Source organism: Coregonus clupeaformis, chromosome 26, assembly GCF_020615455.1.
Source record: "Coregonus clupeaformis isolate EN_2021a chromosome 26, ASM2061545v1, whole genome shotgun sequence".
NCBI classification, from domain to species: Eukaryota; Metazoa; Chordata; class Actinopteri; order Salmoniformes; family Salmonidae; genus Coregonus; species Coregonus clupeaformis.
This window is the reverse complement of record NC_059217.1, coordinates 1,103,130-1,125,010: the sequence shown is the minus strand read 5'-3', so window position 1 is coordinate 1,125,010 and position 21,881 is coordinate 1,103,130. Positions and strand designations below refer to the sequence as shown.

At 43.0% G+C, this 21,881-nt stretch overlaps 1 protein-coding gene across 1 annotated transcript in view; it reads right to left on the bottom strand.

Moving 5' to 3' along the window:
* Window positions 1-21,881, bottom strand: part of LOC121540493 (cadherin-2-like) — an 82,768-nt gene that overhangs the window by 19,865 nt on the left and 41,022 nt on the right. The window contains exons 3-13 of the mRNA XM_045207697.1: window positions 21,000-21,247; window positions 17,833-18,006; window positions 17,224-17,379; window positions 16,040-16,184; window positions 15,770-15,942; window positions 15,506-15,643; window positions 15,020-15,205; window positions 11,767-12,020; window positions 10,678-10,820; window positions 6,506-6,739; window positions 5,721-5,954 (exon numbers count right to left, since the gene is read on the bottom strand). Coding sequence (XP_045063632.1) covers window positions 5,721-5,954; window positions 6,506-6,739; window positions 10,678-10,820; window positions 11,767-12,020; window positions 15,020-15,205; window positions 15,506-15,643; window positions 15,770-15,942; window positions 16,040-16,184; window positions 17,224-17,379; window positions 17,833-18,006; window positions 21,000-21,247 — 2,085 coding nt within the window. The remainder of the gene's footprint in view (window positions 1-5,720; window positions 5,955-6,505; window positions 6,740-10,677; window positions 10,821-11,766; window positions 12,021-15,019; window positions 15,206-15,505; window positions 15,644-15,769; window positions 15,943-16,039; window positions 16,185-17,223; window positions 17,380-17,832; window positions 18,007-20,999; window positions 21,248-21,881) is intronic.

Sequence of the window (21,881 nt, the reverse complement as noted above, 5' to 3'; positions counted from 1 at the left end):
CTATGACAGACAAAATGAGGAAAAAAAATCCAGAAAATCACATTATAGGATTTTTTATGAATTGATTAGCAAATTATGGTGGAAAATAAGTATTTGGTCAATAACAAAAGTTTCTCAATACTTTGTTATATACCCTTTGTTGGCAATGACACAGGTCAAACGTTTTCTGTAAGTCTTCACAAGGTTTTCACACACTGTTGCTGGTATTGTGGCCCATTCCTCCATGCAGATCTCCTCTAGAGCAGTGATGTTTTGGGGCTGTCGCTGGGCAACACAGACTTTCAACTCCCCTCCAAAGATTTTCTATGGGGTTGAGAGCTGGAGACTGGCTAGGCCACTCCAGGACCTTGAAATGCTTCTTACGAAGCCACTCCTTCGTTGCCCGAGCGGTGTGTTTGGGATCATTGTCATGCTGAAAGACCCAGCCACGTTTCATCTTCAATGCCCTTGCTGATGGAAGGAGGTTTTCACTCAAAATCTCACGATACATGGCCCAATTCATTCTTTCCTTTACACGGATCAGTCGTCCTGGTCCCTTTGCAGAAAAACAGCCCTAAAGCATGATGTTTCCACCCCCATGCTTCACAGTAGATATGGTGTTCTTTGGATGCAACTCAGCATTATTTGTCCTCCAAACACGACAAGTTGATTTTTTGGTTTCATCTGACCATATGACATTCTCCCAATCCTCTTCTGGATCATCCAAATGCACTCTAGCAAACTTCAGACGGGCCTGGACATGTACTGGCTTAAGCAGGGGGACACGTCTTGCACTGCAGGATTTGAGTCCCTGGCGGCGTAGTGTGTTACTGATGGTAGGCTTTGTTACTTTGGTCCCTGCTCTCTGCAGGTCATTCACTAGGTCCCCCCGTGTGGTTCTGGGATTTTTGCTCACCGTTCTTGTGATCATTTTGACCCCACGGGGTGAGATCTTGCGTGGAGCCCCAGATCGAGGGAGATTATCAGTGGTCTTGTATGTCTTCCATTTCCTAATAATTGCTCCCACAGTTGATTTCTTCAAACCAAGCTGCTTACCTATTGCAGATTCAGTCTTCCCAGCCTGGTGCAGGTCTACAATTTTGTTTCTGGTGTCCTTTGACAGCTCTTTGGTCTTGGCCATAGTGGAGTTTGGAGTGTGACTGTTTGAGGTTGTGGACAGGTGTCTTTTATACTGATAACAAGTTCAAACAGGTGCCATTAATACAGGTAACGAGTGGAGGACAGAGGAGCCTCTTAAAGAAGAAGTTACAGGTCTGTGAGAGCCAGAAATCTTGCTTGTTAGTAGGTGACCAAATACTTATTTTCCACCATAATTTGCAAATAAATTCATTAAAAATCCTACAATGTGATTTTATGGATTTTTTTTTCTCATTTTGTCTGTCATAGTTGACGTGTACCTATGATGAAAATTACAGGCCTCTCTCATCTTTTTAAGTGGGAGAACTTGCACAATTGGTGGCTGACTAAATACTTTTTTTCCCCACTGTAGCTGTTTATGGTCCAATAACATATTTAAAATAATCCTTCTACCTTTCGTATCTGTTTGGACAATTTGCACATTCGGATCGAAATTACTGTTAATTAATATCATCACCCCTTTTGAGTTTCTTTGCCCAACGCAACTTCATCTAGAATTGTTGAATGAGTTTCCTGTAGACAATAGATATTATATTCCTTCTCTTTGAGCCATGTAAATATTGTTCTTCTTTTGTTATTATCTGCTAAGCCATTACAATTATAACTGGCTATACTTATTTCACCACATGCCATAATGAGATACAAGTTTCAAAACATTTTTTAATGGCTTTACAGATTGGATATTTTAAAAAAGTACTTTTGTCTTAGTTAACAACACATACTTTTAAACTAATATATGTAATATTCAATGCTGTTTTTAATACATATTATGCAGTTTTTAAAGTGTACATATGATGATGTAAATATATGAGCTGTGCAAGTGAAATTGTGTTAAAAACATTTTATTTAAAAAAAAAAAATAATAATATATTCCAACTGTATCCTAACTCTGGCTGGATTACAATAGGAATTACAAAACACTTTGCAAGCCAGTATTATGTGACTTGCAGGTAGGGCTGCAAAATTCCAGTTACTTTCCTGTTTAATAAGCTTCTTGATATGCCACACCTGTCAGGTGGATGGATTATCTTGGCAAAGGAGAAATGCTCACTAACAGGGATGTAAAAAATGTGAGAGAAATAAGCTTTTTGTGCATATGGAACATTTCTGGGATCTTTTATGTCAGCTAATGAAACATGGGACCAACACTTTACATGTTGTGTTTATATTTTTATTCAGTATAGTTCATAGGTAGAGAGTGGATGGAATACTCAGTTACTGCAGATGCGGCATTTTGTTTCCCATGTCGAAAGTTCTGTGTAGGGTCCAACGCTAAAGCAGACAAGGCCTGCATCCAAGCTGGGTATTCTAACTGGAAGAATGCTATTGATAGTACCAAATGATTTGCTAGGAATGCATCAAGCAAAGAGCATTTGAAATACACTGCACTGTGGAAAGAAAAACTAGTTTGACGTGCTATGGGAACAACGCTGTCAACACTTGTTAATGATGGGCAGCTGGCAAGAAATCGCATGTATTTGTCTGTGATTATGGACATTATTGAGTTCCTTGTTTCAAACCAGCAACCACTGAGGGGGACATTGGACGCAATAGAGCCAAGAGAGGAGGGGAGGGGGGCAGTGAACTTTTTGGAATATAGTCTCCAAAAAGACAATGAACTTGGCAAGGTGTTTAGCACCATACCCTACAATGCTGCAACTCTTCTGAAAAGGTAAGAAACAATCCAGCTGGTTGGTTTTTATCAAAATATTGGTGGTATATCCAGTAGTGTCATTTCAGGAAAAACCTAGGGTATGGAATGGCAAAATGACTTCCTTAGCCAGCCTAGGTTTACAACGGCCTTGCTTAGTGTGTAGGGCGCCGTCCATGGCGCTGATAAAGCACAGCGTAGATTCCGCGCCAACCTGTCACTTCTTGTTCAAAAGCACTCAATGGTCTCGGCATTTTAACTTTTATGTTTATTGTAGTATAGCGTGATATATGCATAATTTAATATAATTCCAATGCAAGAACCCCAAATTACGCCCCTGGGTATAGCTACATATCGGTATGTTTCATCATAGAAATAGATACATTCTATTATGGTTTTCTTGGTAGCCTATACTCTTAGAAAGAATGGTTCCAAAAGGGTTCTTTGGCTGTCCCCATAGGAGAACCCATTTTGGTTCAAGGGAGAACCCTTTTGGTTCCTCTTTGGAAAGGGTCCTACATCGAACCAAAAAGAGTTCTACCTGGAACCAAAAAGGTTCCTTCAACCATTTTAGGTTCCAAATAGCAACAACAACAAAAATCAGTGTATTGGTTTTCGTGGTTGTAAATGGATTGCGTGGGTCGAATTTTATCCACAGAAGTGTAATGTGCCATTTCACAAGGTGTTGCTGAACTCATGAGCGGCATGATTTTCCATGTTTGAAGTAGGCCTATAGGCCTTTCTATTTGGCAAGGCAGCTGTGCATGGCTGCATCTCACTGTAGTAGGCTGTAGGCTATTTTTTGGTTATTTGGATCTCCATTCACCTTTTGTTTACTGTGTTTATTTATTGTTACATTAACTAGCCTACATATATATATTTTGTTTACTAGGCCTACTTGGTAGGCCTACCTCTGTTTTGTTCTGTTCGCATTCATTTGTTCGTTCGGATTCATAGTTGTCGGTATTCTAAGCCAAACTGCTATTCAGTATTTTTTTCGCATGCATGAATAACTAGGCTACTACTTTCAGCATTTAGTTTGCATTATTTTGGGAAGACAGCTGTGTGTACGGCTGCATTCACAGAGGCTGTTTGTAATAGGTGAATGACCTTGTAGCCTATATCATTACCAAAACAGCATTGCTGTAGGGCGCTGTCGATTGTGCTGATACAGCACAGCAGAGATAGGCTACAGATTTCAAAAGAACTCAATGACCTCGGAGTATCGGCATTTTAAGTTGAGAAGGCATGGTGCCCGCTATAATAAGGGGTCGGCTGCACTGATAGACAGGCTTGATCCGTGAGACACACTTGACAGAAGTTCCCTGGCTAAACTGCTTCGTCATTTTACATGTTATTCTTAATTACAGATCACATACGAGTTTGTTTTTACGGCACATGCAAGTTAATTTGCTCAAAAAGGCATTTCTGCAACAAAAAAAAGCATTTTGACGAAAACACTTTTTTTATTTATTTAAATGCCTCTCCTGTGAAGTAGTAACGTCTGTCTTGCCCACTGTTCGCGTGCGGCATCACAAATACAGTCATGAGTGGTAACTCTACAACTCGAAAAGACAAGGCACATTGGCTACTTATATTGGCAGCGTGGCTTAGTGAGGGTGTGGCTTTCAGATAGTTATGTTTGGCCACCCTTGAGTGGAAGTGTTGTACCAGTTTAACTGGTCTATGGTAGAGGTACATATTTGCCATTTAAAAGGAACAAATGGCTTTGTAACTGTGGTGGTACTATATGTGACTTGTTTCGTTCTGTACGCTCCGAGAGCAAAACGCTCTGAATTTACAAACAACGAATCTGATAATGCTCTGAGTTTACGAACGCCTAGAGCACACTCTGGCACTCCAGATTACAATTACGAACACACCCGTAGTATAAGCCAGCCTTTAGTCTTGAAATCTTTTGTTGTTTAGTACATAGCCTCACATGTGAATCCTTAAAGAGATGGGTGGGGCTAAAGTTTGAAAGGGTGTGAACAATGCTGAATGGGTGTAGACAAAGAAGAGCTCTCCAGTAGGTACCAAAACATTCAAGGGCCATTTTCTAAAATGTGAGGTTACAATTTGATCAACTTTCCAATCAGAATTACTTTCCCATTGTTCCTCAACTGTAGTGTATGATATACCATTTTTTAGCTCTGAGTCTCTACTTTTATCCAATGTAAAAACACTATTTCAAATTTTGCTACATTAGACCAAATTGAGCCAGTCGGTCAAATATGAAGGCAATGAGCATGCTTTTTTAACTGTCGAGAAAGGTAGTGTTGTTACGTTTGACGCCGGAGCTCCGAGGCATGCGTCAAAATTGCTAAGCAGTGTACTTTGAAGCAGTGTGCCGATGCATGTATCACTTAATCAGAAGCACATGATCAATGGCGTCCGAAGCTTCGTTTCGTCGAACAACCACCTGATTGGTTTGGTAGAAGAGAAAAAGGCTACGCTGAGCACGCGCTACAGGGTATGGGACGTCATCTATAATAATTTGGCTGCTCTAAATTCTTTTGACCAGCAGGTGCCACTAGTGTACACTGTGTTGATCAAAGCCTTCGAGTAATGAACCTATTTCCGACACAATTGGTTGGAAAATCTCAACGCTTCAGGAAGCTTCATTTCTCCATCACTAAAGAAATGTACTATCTGAGGTATGTACTGGGGTACAATTATGTACCTACAGTATAACTAAAAGTACAAAGGAGGACATGGTACCACCCCCGTGACAAGCAGTTGTCCCCCTTTAGGAACAAATAATCCAAACATTTATTTCTGAGAGTGTACTGGAGCTATAAAAAGACCCAGATAGGAGAATGAGGGAGATAAGGCAGGGGATATGGCTGTGTGCTGTTAGTGTGGGTGTGTGCAAGTCTGCTTGAGTGTGTGGGTAAGCCTGTCCTACATGTGTATGTACAACCAGACTCACCTAGCAGTATGATGATACAGATGAGGATAGCGATGATGGCTCCAGTGCCCAGCCCTGCAGCGATTATGCGTTCCATGTCTACACAATCTCCATGGGGATCACACTGACACACCTTGACCCGCAGGTAGGATGTATTGGACATGGGCAGGTTGCCTGAGTCTGTGATGATGATAGGAACCTCGTAGATACCACTCTCCAGAAAACCTATCCGCAGCCTGATCTGAGCATATTCACCTGGGATAGGGACACACACACAGGGGGAGAGAGAGAAAGAGAGAGAGGGGGGGAGAGTGGGGGAGGAAGAGAGCGAGAGAGCGGGGGAGGAAGAGAGAGAGAGGGGGGAGGAAAAGGAGAGAGAGAGAGAGAGAGAGAGAGAGGGGGAGGAAAAGAGAGAGGGGGAGAGAGTGTGTGGGGAGTTACAGATGCAGGTAGAGAGTTTTAGGGACAAAGAGAGAAATGAAGAGACGGCGATAGACAGGAAATAAGAGAGCGAGAGAGAGTTATGGAGAGAGAGAGAGAGTAATAGAGGGAAGGATGAAGAAAGAAAGAAAGAAAGAAAGAAAGAAAGAAAGAAAGAAAGAAAGAAAGAAAGAAAGAAAGAAAGAAAGAAAGAAAGAAAGAAAGAAAGAAAGAAAGAAAGAAAGAAAGATGAGGGAGAATGTTCAACAAGTTATTTTGTCATGGCAATAAAAATGGGTTTTATTCAATTCAATTCAATTGAGAGAGAGCGATAGAGAAATGGAGAGAAAGAAAGAAGGGGAAAGATAAAACACAGACAGACTAACCATTGAGGCGTGTGAGGGTCCAGTTCCTGCGTGCGTCTGCCGGCCGGTTGGCCATTTCGAAGGCGAAGGGGCCGGCGTTAGGGGTCAGATCGGAGTCGCTGGCGGTGATGTTGATGGCATTGGGCTCAGGCTTCTCACACATCTCCACCTCTGGAGGGAAGACACGAGGAGCGTTGTCGTTTATGTCCAACAGGTACATCTGTAATGTACCTGTACCACTGGCTGGGGGGATGCCTGAGAGAAAGAGGACAAAGGGATGGAGGAGAGTGAGAAGGAGAGACTAGTGAGATAGGCAAAGTTAAGAAAAAGGGCCCTTACAAAGGCAGGAATAATACAACAATTACAAAAAGACAACCTGTTCGGTGCAACATACAGTTGAAGTCGGAAGTTTACATACCCTTAGGATGGAGTCATTAAAACTTGTTTTTCAACCACTCCACAAATGTCTTGTTAACAAACTATAGTTTTGGCAAGTCGGTTAGGACATCTACTTTGTGCATGACACAAGTAATTTTTCCAACAATTGTTTACAGACAGATTATTTAACTTATAATTCACTGTATCACAATTCCAGTGTGTCAGAAGTTTACATACACTAAGTTGACTGTGCATTTAAACAGCTTGGAAAATTCCAGAAAATGATGTCATGGTTTTAGAAGGTTCTGATAGGCTAATTGACATCATTTGAGTCAATTGGAGGTATACCTGTGGATGTATTTCAAGGCCTACCTTCAAACTCAGTGCCTCTTTGCTTAACATCATGGGAAAATCAAAAGAAATCAGCCAAGACCTCAGAAAAAAAATTGTAGACCTCCACAAGTCTGGTTCATACTTGGGAGCAATTTCCAAACACCTGAAGGTACCACGTTCATCTGTACAAACAATACTACGCAAGTATAAACACCATGGGACCACGTAGGCATCATACCGCTCAGGAAGGAGACGCGTTCTGTCTCCTAGAAATGAACGTACTTTGTTTCGAAATGTGCAAATCAATCCCAGAACAACAGCAAAGTACCTTGTGAAGATGCTGGAGGAAACAGGTAGAAAATTATCTATATCCACAGTAAAACGAGTCATATATCGACATAACCTGAAAGGCCGCTCAGCAAGGAAGAAGCCACTGCTCCAAAACAGCCATAAAAAAGCCAGACTACGGTTTGCAACTGCACATGGGGACAAAGATCATACTTTTTGGAGAAATGTCCTCTGGTCTGATGAAACAAAAATAGAACTGTTTGGCCATAATGACCATCGTTATGTTTGGAGGAAAAAGGGGTATGCTTGCAAGCAGAAGAACACCATCCCAACCGTGAAGCACGGGGGTGGCAGCATCATGCTGTGGGGGTGCTTTGTTGCAGGAGGGACTGGTGCACTTCACAAAATAGATGGCATCATGAGGAAGGAAAATAATGTGGATATATCGAAGCAACATCTCAAGACATCAGTCAGGAAGTTAAAGCTTGGTCGCAAATGGGTCTTCCAAAAGGACAATGACCCCAAGCATAATTCCAAAGTTGTGGCAAAATGGCTTAAGGACAACAAAGTCAAGGTATTGGAGTGGCCATCACAAAGCCCTGACCTCAAACCTATAGAAAATGTGTGGGCAGAACTGAAAAAGCGTGTGCGAGCAAGGAGACCTACAAACCTGACTCAGTTACACCAGCTCTGCCAGGAGGAATGGGCCAAAATCCACCCAACTTATTGTGGGAAGCTAACTGAAACGTTTGACCCAAGTTAAGCAATTTAAAGATCATGCTACCAAATACTAATTGAGTGTATGTAAACTTCTGACCCACTGGGAATGTGATTAAAGAATAAAATATTAAATAAATCACTCTCCACTATTATTCTGACATTTCACATTCTTAAAATAAAGTGGTGATCCCAACTGACCTAAAACAGGGGATATTTTTACTAGGATAAAATTTTAGGAATTGTGAAAAACTGAGTTTAAATGTATTTGGCAAAGGTGTATGTAAACTTCCGACTTCAACTGTAGATACTGTGCTGAACCACAATGCCTTCGGAAAGTATTCAGACCCCCTTGGCTTTTTCCACATTTTGTTATGTTACAGCCTTATTCTAAAATGTATTAAATAAATACAAATCCTCAGCAATCTACACACAAAAACAGTTAATTTTTTTTATGTTTGCAAATTTATAAAATAAAAAAACCCGGAAATACCTTATTTAAAAGTATTCAGCCCTTTTGCTATGAGACTCGAAATTGAGCTCAGGTGCATCCTGTTTCCATTTATCATCCTTGTGATGTTTCTACAACTTGATTGGAGTCCACATGTGGTAAATTCAATTGATTGGACATGATTTGGAAGGGCACACACCTGTCTATATAAGGTCCCACAGTTGACAGTGCATGTCAGAGCAAAAACCAAGCCATGAGGTTGAAGGAATTGTCCGTAGAGCTCAGAGACAGGATTGTGTCGAGGCACATATCTGGGGAATGGTACCAAAACATTTCTGTAGCATTGAAGGTCCCCAAGAACACAGTGGCCTCCATCATTATTCAATGGAAGAAGTTTGGAACCACCAAGACTCTTCATAGAGCTGGCCGCCCAGCCAAACTGAGCAATCGGGGGAGGAGGGCCTTGGTCAGGGAGGTGACCAAGAACCTGATGGTCACTCTCACAGAGTTCTTCTGTAGAGATGGGAGAACCTTCCAGAAGGACAACCATGTCTGCAGCACTCCACCAATCAGGCCTTTATGGTAGAGTGGCCAGACGGAAGCCACTCCTCAGTAAAAGGCACTTGAAAGCCCGATTGGAGTTTGCCAAAAGGCACCTAAAGACTCGCAGACCATGAGAAACAAGATTATCTGGTCTGATGAAACCAAAATTGAACTCAGGCTTTGGCCTGAATGCCAAGTGTCACGTCTGGAGGAAACCTGGCACCATCCCTACGGTGAAACATGGTGGTGGCAGCATCATGCTGTGGGGATGTTTTTCAGTGGCAGGGACTGGGATACTAGTCAGGATTGAGGCAAAGAAGAACGGAGCAAAGTACAGAGAGATCCTTGATGAAAACCTGCTCCAGAGCGCTCAGGACCTCAGACTGGGGCAAGGTTCACTTTCCAACAGGACAACGACCCTAAGCACACAGCCAAGACAACGCAGGAGTAGCTTTGGGACAAGTCTCTGAATGTTCTTGAGTGGCCCAGCCAGAGCCCGGACTTGATCCCGATCTAACATCTCTGGAGAGACCTGAACATAGCTGTGCAGCAAAGCTCCCCATCTAACCTGACAGAGCTTGAGAGGATCTGCAGAGAATAATGGAGAAACTCCCCAAATACAGGTGTGCTAAGCTTGTAGCGTCATACACAAAAAGACTTGAGGCTGTAATCGCTGCCAAAGGTGCTTCAACAAAGTACTGAGTAAAGGGTCTGAATAACATCACAAAATGTGGAAAATGTAAAGGAGTCTGAATATTTTCTGAAGGCACTGCAAATGTTGAAAGGAGCACATTACAGGCACATTACAGCACTCAACACAAACAGGATTCATGCTGTCATACATAATATTATGTCACTCCCCAAACCATATTGCAACACCCACATTTCTCAAAATAACACTTCGTCAACAGCTACATATGACTTTAGTGAAACTAACCTCCTAAATAAGAGATGTGATGAAAGAAATGTGTGATCAAACACACCAGAAGGGTGAGTAAGGGAATGAGGGAGAGGGAGATCAGTATGTTAGGGAGGCTGCTTGAGGCACACAGCTGATCTGCCTGTGTGCGTGTGTGTGTGTGTGTCTCTGTGTGTGCGTGCGTGCGAGCAGGAGCGTGTGTGTTTTTGGCGGAAGCACAATGAAGAGCTCTGTCAGAATTCAGCTGAGACACAAGAGGAGCTTTGTGTGTGTGCGTGACAGGGAGAGTGTTTTTAGAGAATGTGTATGTGAACACTAGTTTGTGTGCTCATGTGTATACATATGATTTTCTATAGTAGTACTACCATTGTCATCTGATATTTTCGTAGATATTTTTTTGGGGGGGGCAACAAAAGAAAGTGAGTAAAACTAAATGGATTGTAATTTAATTGAATGAATGTGAATAGTGAGATTTAGCTTTAAGAGCTTCTCTGCAAGAGTACCCCATCCCCCCCACACAGCTATACACTGTAGGTTCCAAAAACAGAACAGACGCACTCTCACCATTGTCAGAGGCCATGAAGGTGATGTTATAGAGGTTATTCTTCACATAGGGAGACTCTCTGTCCAGCACAGCGATGGTGGAGATCCGCCCGTTTACAGGGTCTATCTCCAGCCAATTAGCAGGGTCGAACATCTTGGTGTACCTGGAAATCAACCAATGAAATGACAGAACACAATTTACCCTTTGCTATGCCCCGCCCCCCTTGGTTACTGTTGCAACCTCAGACAACATTTTCTCGGGAAGCCCAATTCACCACTCAAACCACTGGCGAAATCCCCTCACAATGATATCAAACTGTGTCTTTAATATACAAGGAAATTAATAAGGAGTTTTGGCCTTCCATGGCGACATCACCATGCGGTAAATTAGTTAATAGACCAATAAGAAAGAGAGTTCCAAACCTCTCTGCCAAAACCAGCTAATTTTCAATTTTCCCCTCCCCACTCATACCACTCCCAGACAGGCCTAACAACATTTTTGCTTGACAAATTGCTCTTTGCTAAGAATACATTTATATTTATTTTTGACCATTTTAATTGAAAACAATCACAGTAAGGTACTCAATTGCTGCCCAGAAATTATTGGATATTACAATAAAAACGGCTGCATTGGACCTTTTAAGTGGCTAGCTAGCAATGTTATGTGGTCAATGAGACTGAGAGCTTGCTAACCAGCTGAGCTCGCAAACAATGTAACAAAAGTATAATTTCAGATTTAAAAAAATACTCCATCAACAGGCTCTGCATTTCAGGAATCACAGTAGCAAGTTCCCCTGGTGCACTGTTCAGTTATTTAGCCATTTCAACAGTACTTTTTTAAAAGAATAGCTCTCTGTTTTTGCCATTGCCCTCACTTGCTTACATGCGTTTGAAACGTGAGCTTGTTCGAGGTGTCAGACTCGTTGCTATCCACTGGAGTGCTGCGAATGGTTGGCCAAAATGTTGGGGCGGGGCGTAGCGAAGAGTCAATTACAAAAGGAAGTAACGTGACACTCTATATAATGCATTTGAAACACACACATTCAACACATAAAAAAACATCATAAAACATATTATAAGCCAACATGCACATCTCTCTCATCTCCATACCGTATGTTCTGTTGCATGTATCTGTCAGGGTCCTGTGCTGTAAAGGTGGTGAGTAGCGAGCCGGCCAGTAGCCCCTCCTCTAGTTTGATGACTTTGGGGTTAGGGGAGAACTCTGGGCTCTCGTTGACGTCTGTGATGCGTACAGACACGGTGGCGGTGGACTGACGGGGTAGGTGGATACCACGGGCCAGGGAAACCTCGTTCTCAGCCAGTACCGTCAGCACGAAGGAACGACTCACCTCATAGTCTATAGGCTGGAGAGATACACACATACCAGTTAGCCACACAGTTTATACACACACTTCAATTTGTTTACCATATCCACATACATTCTTTGTAAATCTTACATTCCAGAACTTTCACTTTGAAAACAGCTGTAATGTACAGTGCCTTCAGAAAGTATTCACACCCCTTTACTTTTTCCACATTTTGTTGTTACAGCCTGAATTTAAAATGGATTAAATTGAGATTTAGTGACAATTATGTTTTTAGAAATTGTTACAAATTAATTAAAAATGAAAAGCTGAAATGTCTTGAGTCAAGTATTCAACCCCTTTGTTATGGAAAGTCTAAAGTTCAGGAGTAAAAATGCACTTAACAAGTCACAAAAGTGTGCAATAATAGTGTTTAACATGATTTTTGAATAACTACCTCATCTTTGTACCCCACACATACAATTATCTGTAAGGTCCCTCAGTCGAGCATTGGATTTCAAACACAGATTCAACCACAAAGACCAGGGAGGTTTTCCAATGCCTCGCAAAGAAGGGCCCCTAATGGTAGATTGGTAAAAATTAAATAAAAAAGCAGACATTGAATATCCCTTTGAGCATGGTGAAGTTATTCATTACACTTTGAATGGTGTATGGTCTCCTGAGTGGTGCAGTGGTCTAAGGCACTGCATCGCAGTGCTGACTGTGCCACTAGAGATCCTGGTTCGAATCCAGGCTCTGTCGCAGCCGGCCGCGACCGGGAGACTCATGGGCGGCGCACAATTGGCCCAGCGTCGTCCAGGGTAGGGGAGGGAATGGCCGGCAGGGATGTAGCTCAGTTGATAGAGCATGGCGTTTGCAACGCCAGGGTTGTGGGTTCGTTTCCCACGGGGGGCCAGTATAAAAAAATATATATATGTATTCACTAACTGTAAGTCGCTCTGGATAAGAGCGTCTGCTAAATGACTAAAATGTAAATGTAAAATATGTGTATCAATCAACCTAGTCAATACAAAGATACAGCCATCCTTCCTAACTCAGTTGCCGGAGAGGAAGGAAACCGCTAAGGGATTTCACCATGATTTCACCAAAAAATGTGGCAAAGAAAGGAACTTTATGTCCTGAATACAAAGCCTTATGTTTGGGGTAAATCTAACGCAACACATTACTGAGTAAAATGCAAATTAATTACTTAAAAATCATACAATGTGATTTTCTGGATTTTTGTTTTAGATTCCGTCTCTCACAGTTGAAGTGTACCTATGATAAAAATGACAGACCTCTACATGCTTTGTAAGTAGGAAAACCTGCAAAATCGGCAGTGTATCAAATACTTGTTCTCCCCACAGTGGCTTGCGAAAGTATTCACCCCCCTTTAATTTTTTTGGGGGGGGTTGTATCATTTGATTTACACAACATGCCTACCACTTTGAAGATGCAAAATATTTTTTCTTGTGAAACAAACAAGAAATAATACAAAAATACAGAAAACTTGAACGTGCATAACTATTCACCCCCCCAAAATATGTACTTTGTAGAGACACCTTTTGCAGCAATTACAGCTGCAAGTCTCTTGGGATATGTCTCTATAAGCTTGGCACATCTAGCCACTGGGATCTTTTCCCATTCTTCAAGGCAAAACTGCTCCAGCTCCTTCAAGTTGGATGGGTTCTGCTGGTGTACAGCAATCTTTAAGTCATACCACAGATTCTCTTTGCTTTGACTTGGCCATTCCAAGACATTTAAATGTTTCCCCTTAAACCACTTGAGTGTTGATTTAGCAGTATGCTTATGGTCATTGTCCTGCCGGAAGGTGAACCTCCATCGCAGTATCAAATCTCTGGAAGACTGAAACAGGTTTCCCCAAGAATTTCCCTGTATTTAGCGCCATCCATCATTCCTTCAATTCTGACCAGTTTCCCAGTCCCTGCCGATGAAAAACATCCCCACAGCATTATGCTGCCACCACCATGCCTCACTATGGGGATGGTGTTCTCGGGGTGATGAGTGGTGTTGGGTTTGCGCCAGACATAGCGCTTAGCTTGACGGCCAAAAAGGTCAATTTTAGTCTCATCTGACCAGAGTACCTTCTTCCATATGTTTGGGGAGTCTCCCACATGCCTTTTGGCGAACACCAAACGTGTTTGCTTATTTATTTCTTTAAGCAATGGCTTTTTTCTAGCCACTCTTCCGTAAAGGCCAGCTCTGTGGAGTGTACGGCTTAAAATGGTCCTATGGACAGATACTCCAATCTCTGCTGTGGAGCTTTGCAGCTCCTTCAGGGTTATCTTTGGTCTCTTTGTTTCCTCTCTGATTAATGCCCTCCTTGCCTGGTTCGTGAGTTTTCGTGGGCGGCCCTCTCTTGGCAGGTTTATTGTGATGCCATATTCTTTCCATCTTTTAATAATGGATTTAATGGTGCTCTGTGGGATGTTCAAAGTTTCTGATATTTTCTTATAACCCAACCCTGATCTGTAATTCTCCACAACTTTGTCCCTGACCTGTTTGGAGAGCTCCTTGGTCTTCATGGTGCCGCTTACTTGGTGGTGCCCCTTGCTTAGTGGTGTTGCAGACTCTGGGGCCTTTCAGAACAGGTGTATATATACGGAGATCATGTGACAGATCATGTGACACTTAGATTTCACACAGGTGGACTTTATTTAACTAATTATGTGACTTCTGAAGGTAATTGGTTGCACCAGATCTTATTTAGGGGTTTCATATAAAAGGGGGTAAATACATATGCACACACCACTTTTCCGTAATTTATTTTTTAGAATTTCTTGAAACAAGTTATTTTTTTCATTTGTCTTCACCAAATTGTCCCTTACATGAAATCCAAATAAAAATCAATTTAAAATTACAGGTTGTAATGCAACAAAATAGGAAAAACGCCAAGTGGGATGAATACTTTTGCAAGGCACTGTACAGATATGTGCTATGCACATACAGAATGTGATATGTTCATCAGTTCAAGTTAATTTTCTATTAATAAAAAATACATTGGAAATATTACTCATCAGAGCTGTGTGAATCCATACCTTAACCACAGTGACCAGTCCCTCGTTGGTGGTGAGGTCAGTGGGGATGGAGAGGCGTCCAGTGGGGTCTCCAGCTGTGATCCTGTACACAGTACTCCAGGCTGCAGTGTGGGGCTGGTCCTTATCTGTTACTGTCAGATTAGCTACGATCACATTCACACGGTTCTCCTGCACCTCTCCATAGAACTACAGAGTGAGGGGAAGTGAGAGAGAAGGGGCAGGGGGAGAGAGAGAGGAGGGAGTGAAAGATGAAAAATCATGCTCAATAATATGAGAATGATTGTCTCTTTTGCTAAAACATTTGTACTGGTTTATTTGTAAAACAAATATTTGGTGGTGTTTTTTCAACGTGAGAGAGAAAGTGTGTGTGTGTCTGTTTGTACGTGTTCGTGTGTGTGTATTGTATGTCTGTATGCATCTGTGTGTGTGTGTGCACGTTCATGTGTGTGTATGTCTAATCTGTCTGTTTGTCTGTCTGTGACATACTTTGTCAGCGGTGAACTCTGGGGGGTTATCATTGACGTCAGTGATCCTGATTATAGCTGTAGCTGTGTTAGACAGACCATAGGTAGGGTTCCCCTCCATGTCAGTAGCCTGGATGATCAACGTGTACTGAGGAACTTTCTGGAAGAAGGAAGAAACCGGGGTCAGGTCCATATTAAAGAGTATAATATAGACAGTCTATATTGTGAACACACAATCATAAAAACAATTAACACATTGATAGACAGCACACACACGCACACACACCTCTCTGTCGAGCCCTGCAGCCACAGTGATGATTCCTCCTGTCTTGTTGTTGATGGTGAACATGTTGGAGGACGGGCTTTCGGGGTTCTGAGATAGAATCTTGTATCGGAGCATCCCATTGGCTGTTTTAGGGTCATCCTTGTCCAGTGATGTCACTGTCATCACAAAGGACCCTGGGAAGGTAAACCAAACAGTCAATTAAAAGCTCTCACACAATGGAATGTGTGCATGTGTGCGCGTGTTTGTGTGTGCGTGCGTGCGCACTGTTACCTGGTTTGGATCCCTCTGGTACTGATCCGTTGTAGATGGTGTGTGTAAACTCTGGTCTGTTGTCATTCATGTCTATGACGTTGATGACGATGTCTATGGGGTTCTCTATCTGGTTCCCATTCAGGTCCACAGCATGGGCTCGCAGCTACAGAGATGCATACAGTAGTACAGGTTTAACGCATGGTAAGGACATGGGCTCTCAACTACAGACACACAAATACAGGTTCATGGTTAGGCACATTTATGGGAATGGTATGGGCTCGCAGTTCCAGAGACAAATACAGGGTTAGGGCATGGTTGTCTTAACCTGGTTAAACCAGACTGTTAGCATAGCGTTCAGTCTGAATTCACCAGGCCATGGCTGTTCTCTTTCTATCACATCATGACTTTCCCTCTTTTCTTGTTTGCTCTCTCACATGGATCAGAAAGGATTCTATATGTGTAAGCAATATGGTAATATCTCCTCATAGACCTTGGATAGGATTGGTATAGTTTTCAGCATATTGCTTACACTTCATAGGGCAAGCCACCAAGGGCAGAGAGAGGGGAAGGGTGTAAATTATTGGGATTGGAACAGGACTATTGACTCTGAGGTTTGTGTACACTTGGCCTCTCAAGGGTGGATCTAAACATCCTTAAGTGTTTCTCTCCTAGGGCCTCTCCCCTATTGCTCTCTAATAGAGCACTACAGGGATAAAAGCTGAGTACGCTCCCCCTGTATCCTGTCTCCAAAACAGCCATGGCAGGGAGGTAGAGAGGCCTACCACTAGGCAGGGAGTAGTAGCTGCCATAACATACAGCCGTTACAGTACCTACTCCTATACCTTGTGTCATAGCTGCATTACTGGCTGTGCTGCTCCCTATACCCTGTATCCAGTACTGCCACACCTAATTAATATTAATGACAGAGCTTCAGTGACTCTGACAACCACATCACTCTATGAATATTCATGAGATGGTCCAATCCTTCATGCAAATGCTCTGTTGCAGATCAGAGTTGCTTGTGTGTCTGCATTGAGTGTGTTCTCAAGATCCAAGTATCCTGTCCAACTCTGTATGGCGTTTTACTACATTTCACATAGACCAATAAAGAATGTTGGCCACCAAGCCACCCATTATGGAGTAATTGACATGAATAGGGATGCCAATTCTACTCATTCTAATTCTATGAGCTGAACACTAACGTGGAAGTTGGAGATGTGTTCCCGGTCGAGGGGTTTGGTCACAGAGAGCTGACCAGAGATGGGGTTGATGATGAAGATCCCGGTCGGAGGCTGGTCAGCACCGGGTCCAGTCACACTGTACCGTAAGAGACTGTTCTTATCACGGTCTGACCGGATCTAGCAGGAGGGAGAGAGATATTCCCAGGTTAGATACAGTTACAACCACACATTATTTAAAACATCTTTAGCTCCCCTCAACACCATACATAGGCTGTACAGTACAGACAGGAAACAGCAGATGCACCATGAACCTTAATAAAATATGTATAAATCACCATCACACTCCCATTAACCCCCTGCCTCACCCTTATACATATCAGCAGATGGTGTTAGGAGGAAATAGTGAGCTCTATACACACAGGAACCGCACACATACACATACATATACACAAACACTGTACACACAAACACACACTCTATAAAACCCTGTGACAGTGTGTTTGTCTTCCCTTGATTAACCCCACTGGCAAATTTGTCAAATGTGTCCTTTGAACTGTGTGTGTTGTGTGTGTACACTATGTGTGTGTGTGTCTCTGTGTTTGTGTGTCTCCTTGTATGTGTCTCCCCTACCCTGACTAGCTCCTCTGGGAACTGTCCTCGTGAGTTCTCAGGGACATTGATGGGGGGGATGACCCAGTCCCTCTTCACCCGCCTCAGAGATCCATCGTCCCCAACGACCAAGCTGTGCCAGGGAAACACGATCTCCCGCACCTGCTGAGTCACAGCTGCAGAGCTGGAGTTCACCTGCAGAGATGAGACAACAACAAAGGTTATCCACAGGTTGTGCAACCCCCAACACACACACAGACAGAGGCAGAGACATGCAGATTACTCAGACCCACACACCAACACACACACACACACACACACACACACACACACACAAACACTATGACAAACACTATGACTCAGTGTATTTATGGCCTCGCTCCACAGAGCTGGATTAATGACATCATTACTGAGGACCTGACCAATGATCAGACTGGCTGGCTGGCTGGCTGTGTGTGTAACCTGTGTGTGTGTCCTCTAATATATTTGTAGCCTAGGAATGCAGTTGGTTTCCTCCACACTCTAATCTGAATCTGAATACATCCCTTTAGCCATCTCATCCTCTCTCTGTATCCCTCCACCTCATCTCTATCCCTATATTTTCATCCTTTCTCTCTTTCTCTCCATTCTCTCCATTATTCCCCTATATACCCTCATCCAATAGCCTTCTGCTGCGTCATAACTCTTTCTCCCGCTTGCCTCTCCAAACCCTCCCTCTCCTTCCTCCCTCCCTTTTCTCTGAGTATTCTGATCCATCCGTCTGTTGAAAGAGCTAGCTGACTAATAGCTGCCTAACACACTTGTTCAATTTCAAAGCTTTTATTCACAAGTTTGATTTTGGTGGTATTTTATCAGCTTTTTCTTTCCTCCCACTGTTTTCCCTGCTCCCACAGAGGGTTGAGAGACTTTAATGGACAAACTAAGCATATGGCACTGCACTATTTCTGGGAAAATGTTTACTGGGGGATGTAAGCGAGTTCATGTATTAATGTCTCCTCATATAGAGAGGACCTCCTTATTGCTCTAATTCACACACAGCAGGCAGTAGCACCACAAAGCAAATTGTCCAGTGTTAAAGAACAAACAAATTAACACTGAACGTGTTAAATCAATATTCAAATATTTCCCAGAGTGCCTTGCCTTTAGAGTCAATTATAGAATTACCACCCATGACTCTATTTATTACTGACAGAGACATGGTAGTTGAATTCATCCATTTTCAGTCCTGTGGCCTTCACCAAGTGAGATCCTAAGTGAAAATGTTAGGGCCTAGTTTTACCCTAATACGCGGTCCTGAAACTTATATGCATCGCTTTGAACAAAAACCACGCCCATCATTATCATATTTCCCAGCATGCTCTATTGAAGGTTGATTTGTATTGTTTGTTTCAATATCTATGTTTGTACATGTAATCTTATGCTTTTCAAATATAAATTAGAAACATTTTCTAAACTAATCCAATACGCTACTTTGAATTATGGCACCTGTTACTGAAACGGTTGTTCCAGTTTAGATGCTTTAGGTAGTCTTATAGCTTAGTCTTTCTAACCCTGGCAGTCATTCTGAATACAGGTTGCAGGTGATTAGAAATTCCAAAAGTTGGACATCCCCACACTGGCTGGTTTCCAATAAAAATTACACATCACCTTGCAAGCAGAAAATGGAACAACCATGTCTCTGTCACTAACAACTTGAGTCATGGGTGTTAACTCAATTAGAATAAGGCTTTACACTAAGCAGTGTGTTAATTTAACACTGTTCCACTGTCTATATCGGTCCACAGACTCAACACTTTCAGTGTTGATTTAACACTCAGTGTTCATTTGTTTGTTTTTTAACACTGGAGAATTTGCTGTGCAGATGCTGTTTGCATTCCAAATGCTACCCTGTTCCCTATATAGTGCACTACTATTCAAATACAATGCAAATAGTCCGGGTAGCCATTTGACTAGCTGTTCAGGAGTCTTATGGCTTGGGGGTAGAAGCTGTTAAGAAGCCTTTTGGACCTAGACTTGGCACTCCGGTACCGCTTGCCATGCAGTAGCATAGAAAATAGTCTATGACTAGGGTGGCTGGAGTCTTTGACAATTTTTAGGGCCTTCCTCTGACACCGCCTGGTATAGAGGTCCTGGATGGCAGGAAGCTTGGCCCCAGTGATGTACTGGGCCGTACGCACTACCCTCTGTAGTGCCTTGCGGTCGGAGGCCGACCAGTTCCCATACCAGGCAGTGATGCAACCAGTCAGGATGCTCTCGATTGTGCAACTGTAGAACTTTTTGAGGATCTGAGGACCCATGCCAAATCTTTTCAGTCTCCTGAGGGGGAATAGGCTTTGTCGTGCCCTCTTCACGACTGTCTTGGTGTGTTTGGACCATGAAGGTTTGTTGGTGATGTGGACACCAAGGAACTTGAAGCTCTCAACCTGCTCCACTACAACCCCGTCCATGAGAATGAGGGCGTGTTCGGTCCTCTTCTTTTTTCTGTAGTCCACAATCATCTCCTTTGTCTTGATCACGTTGAAGGAGAGGTTGTTATCCTGGCACCACATGGCCAGGTCTCTGACCTCCATATAGGCTGTCTTATCGTTGTCTGTGATCAGGCCTACCACTGTTGTGTCGTCGGCAAACTTAATGATGGTGTTGGAGTCGTGCCTGGCCATGCAGTCATGGGAACAGGGAGTACGCACCCCTGAGGGGCCCCGGCTGTTGAGAATCAGCGTGGCAGATGTGTTGTTACCTACCCTTACCACCTGGGGGTGGCCCGTCAGGAAGTCCAGGATCCAGTTGCAGAGGGAGGTGTTTAGTCCCAGGGTCCTTAGCTTAGTGATGAGCTTTGAGGGCACTATGGTTGACCAGGGTCCTGGGCAAAAATAGCACACGATATATGAAATAGGGTGCCATTTGGGGTGCACTCTATACTGTAGCGAGCCTCGTCTTCTTTCTGTGGTTATCAGCACTTTACTGGCCATCAAAGACTAACAGAGTAGGTATATACCCACCGATGACATTATACTTCATCATCATGTTTCCATTGGGTCTTTTCTATACAACTAAGGCCAGGACTTTTTATGGAATGCATAGGTTGTCTTTTCATTTCCCGCATGGGCCACATATGCGTAGTGTAAACGTGTGTTGCTTTGGATAAAATCGTCTGTTAAATGAAAATGTTTTGATATTATATCCCATACCTGTTTGATGTGTTTGTGTTCTGTCGTCTCTCGCATTCCGTCTTTGCGGAGGAGGAGGTAAACATGTGTCTTCCAATCCTCCTTGGTCTCCAGATCCCTCGCTCGCACCACCAGGAAGGCTCTCTTCCTGTCCGCCAGACGGAAGGCGTGCCGGGCGTACACCATGCCATCCTCATCCAGCCTGAAGTCCTCCACGTCGCCCACCTCCAACAGCACCCTGTCGCCCAGGCCACAGTCTGCAAACCTCACTGCAGGGAGAGAGGGAGAGAGATGTCAGCAAGATATAAAAACAGAGGAAGACAACATATAACTATATACACTAAATGGCCAAAAGTATGTGGGCACACCTTCAAATGAGTAGATTCAGCTATTTCAGCCACACCTGTTGCTGACAGGTGTATAAAATCGAGCACACATCCATGCAATCTCCATAGAAAAACACTGGCAGTAGAATGGCCCGTACTGAAGAGCTCAGTGACTTTCAACGTGGCACCGTCATAGGATGCCACCTTTCCAAAAAGTATGTTAGACAAATGTACACCCTGCTAGAGCTGCCCTGGTCAACTGTAAGTGTTGTTATTGTGAAATGGAAACGTCTAGGAGAAACAACGTCTCAGCCACAAAGTGGTAGGCCACACAACCTCACAGGACTGGACCGCCAAGTTTTGGAAAAGCCCTTTCCTGTTTCAGCATGACAATGCCTACGTGCACAAAGCGAGGTCCATACAGAAATGGTTTGTCGAGATCGTTGTGGAAGAACTTAACTGACCTGTTAAAATGTTAAAGTTCAGGTAACACTTTGATTGAAAAGTTGAGTAAATTAAAAAAGGCTGTGGAACCAGTTACTTAATAGTAATTAGTTGAAATAACTATAATTGTTTT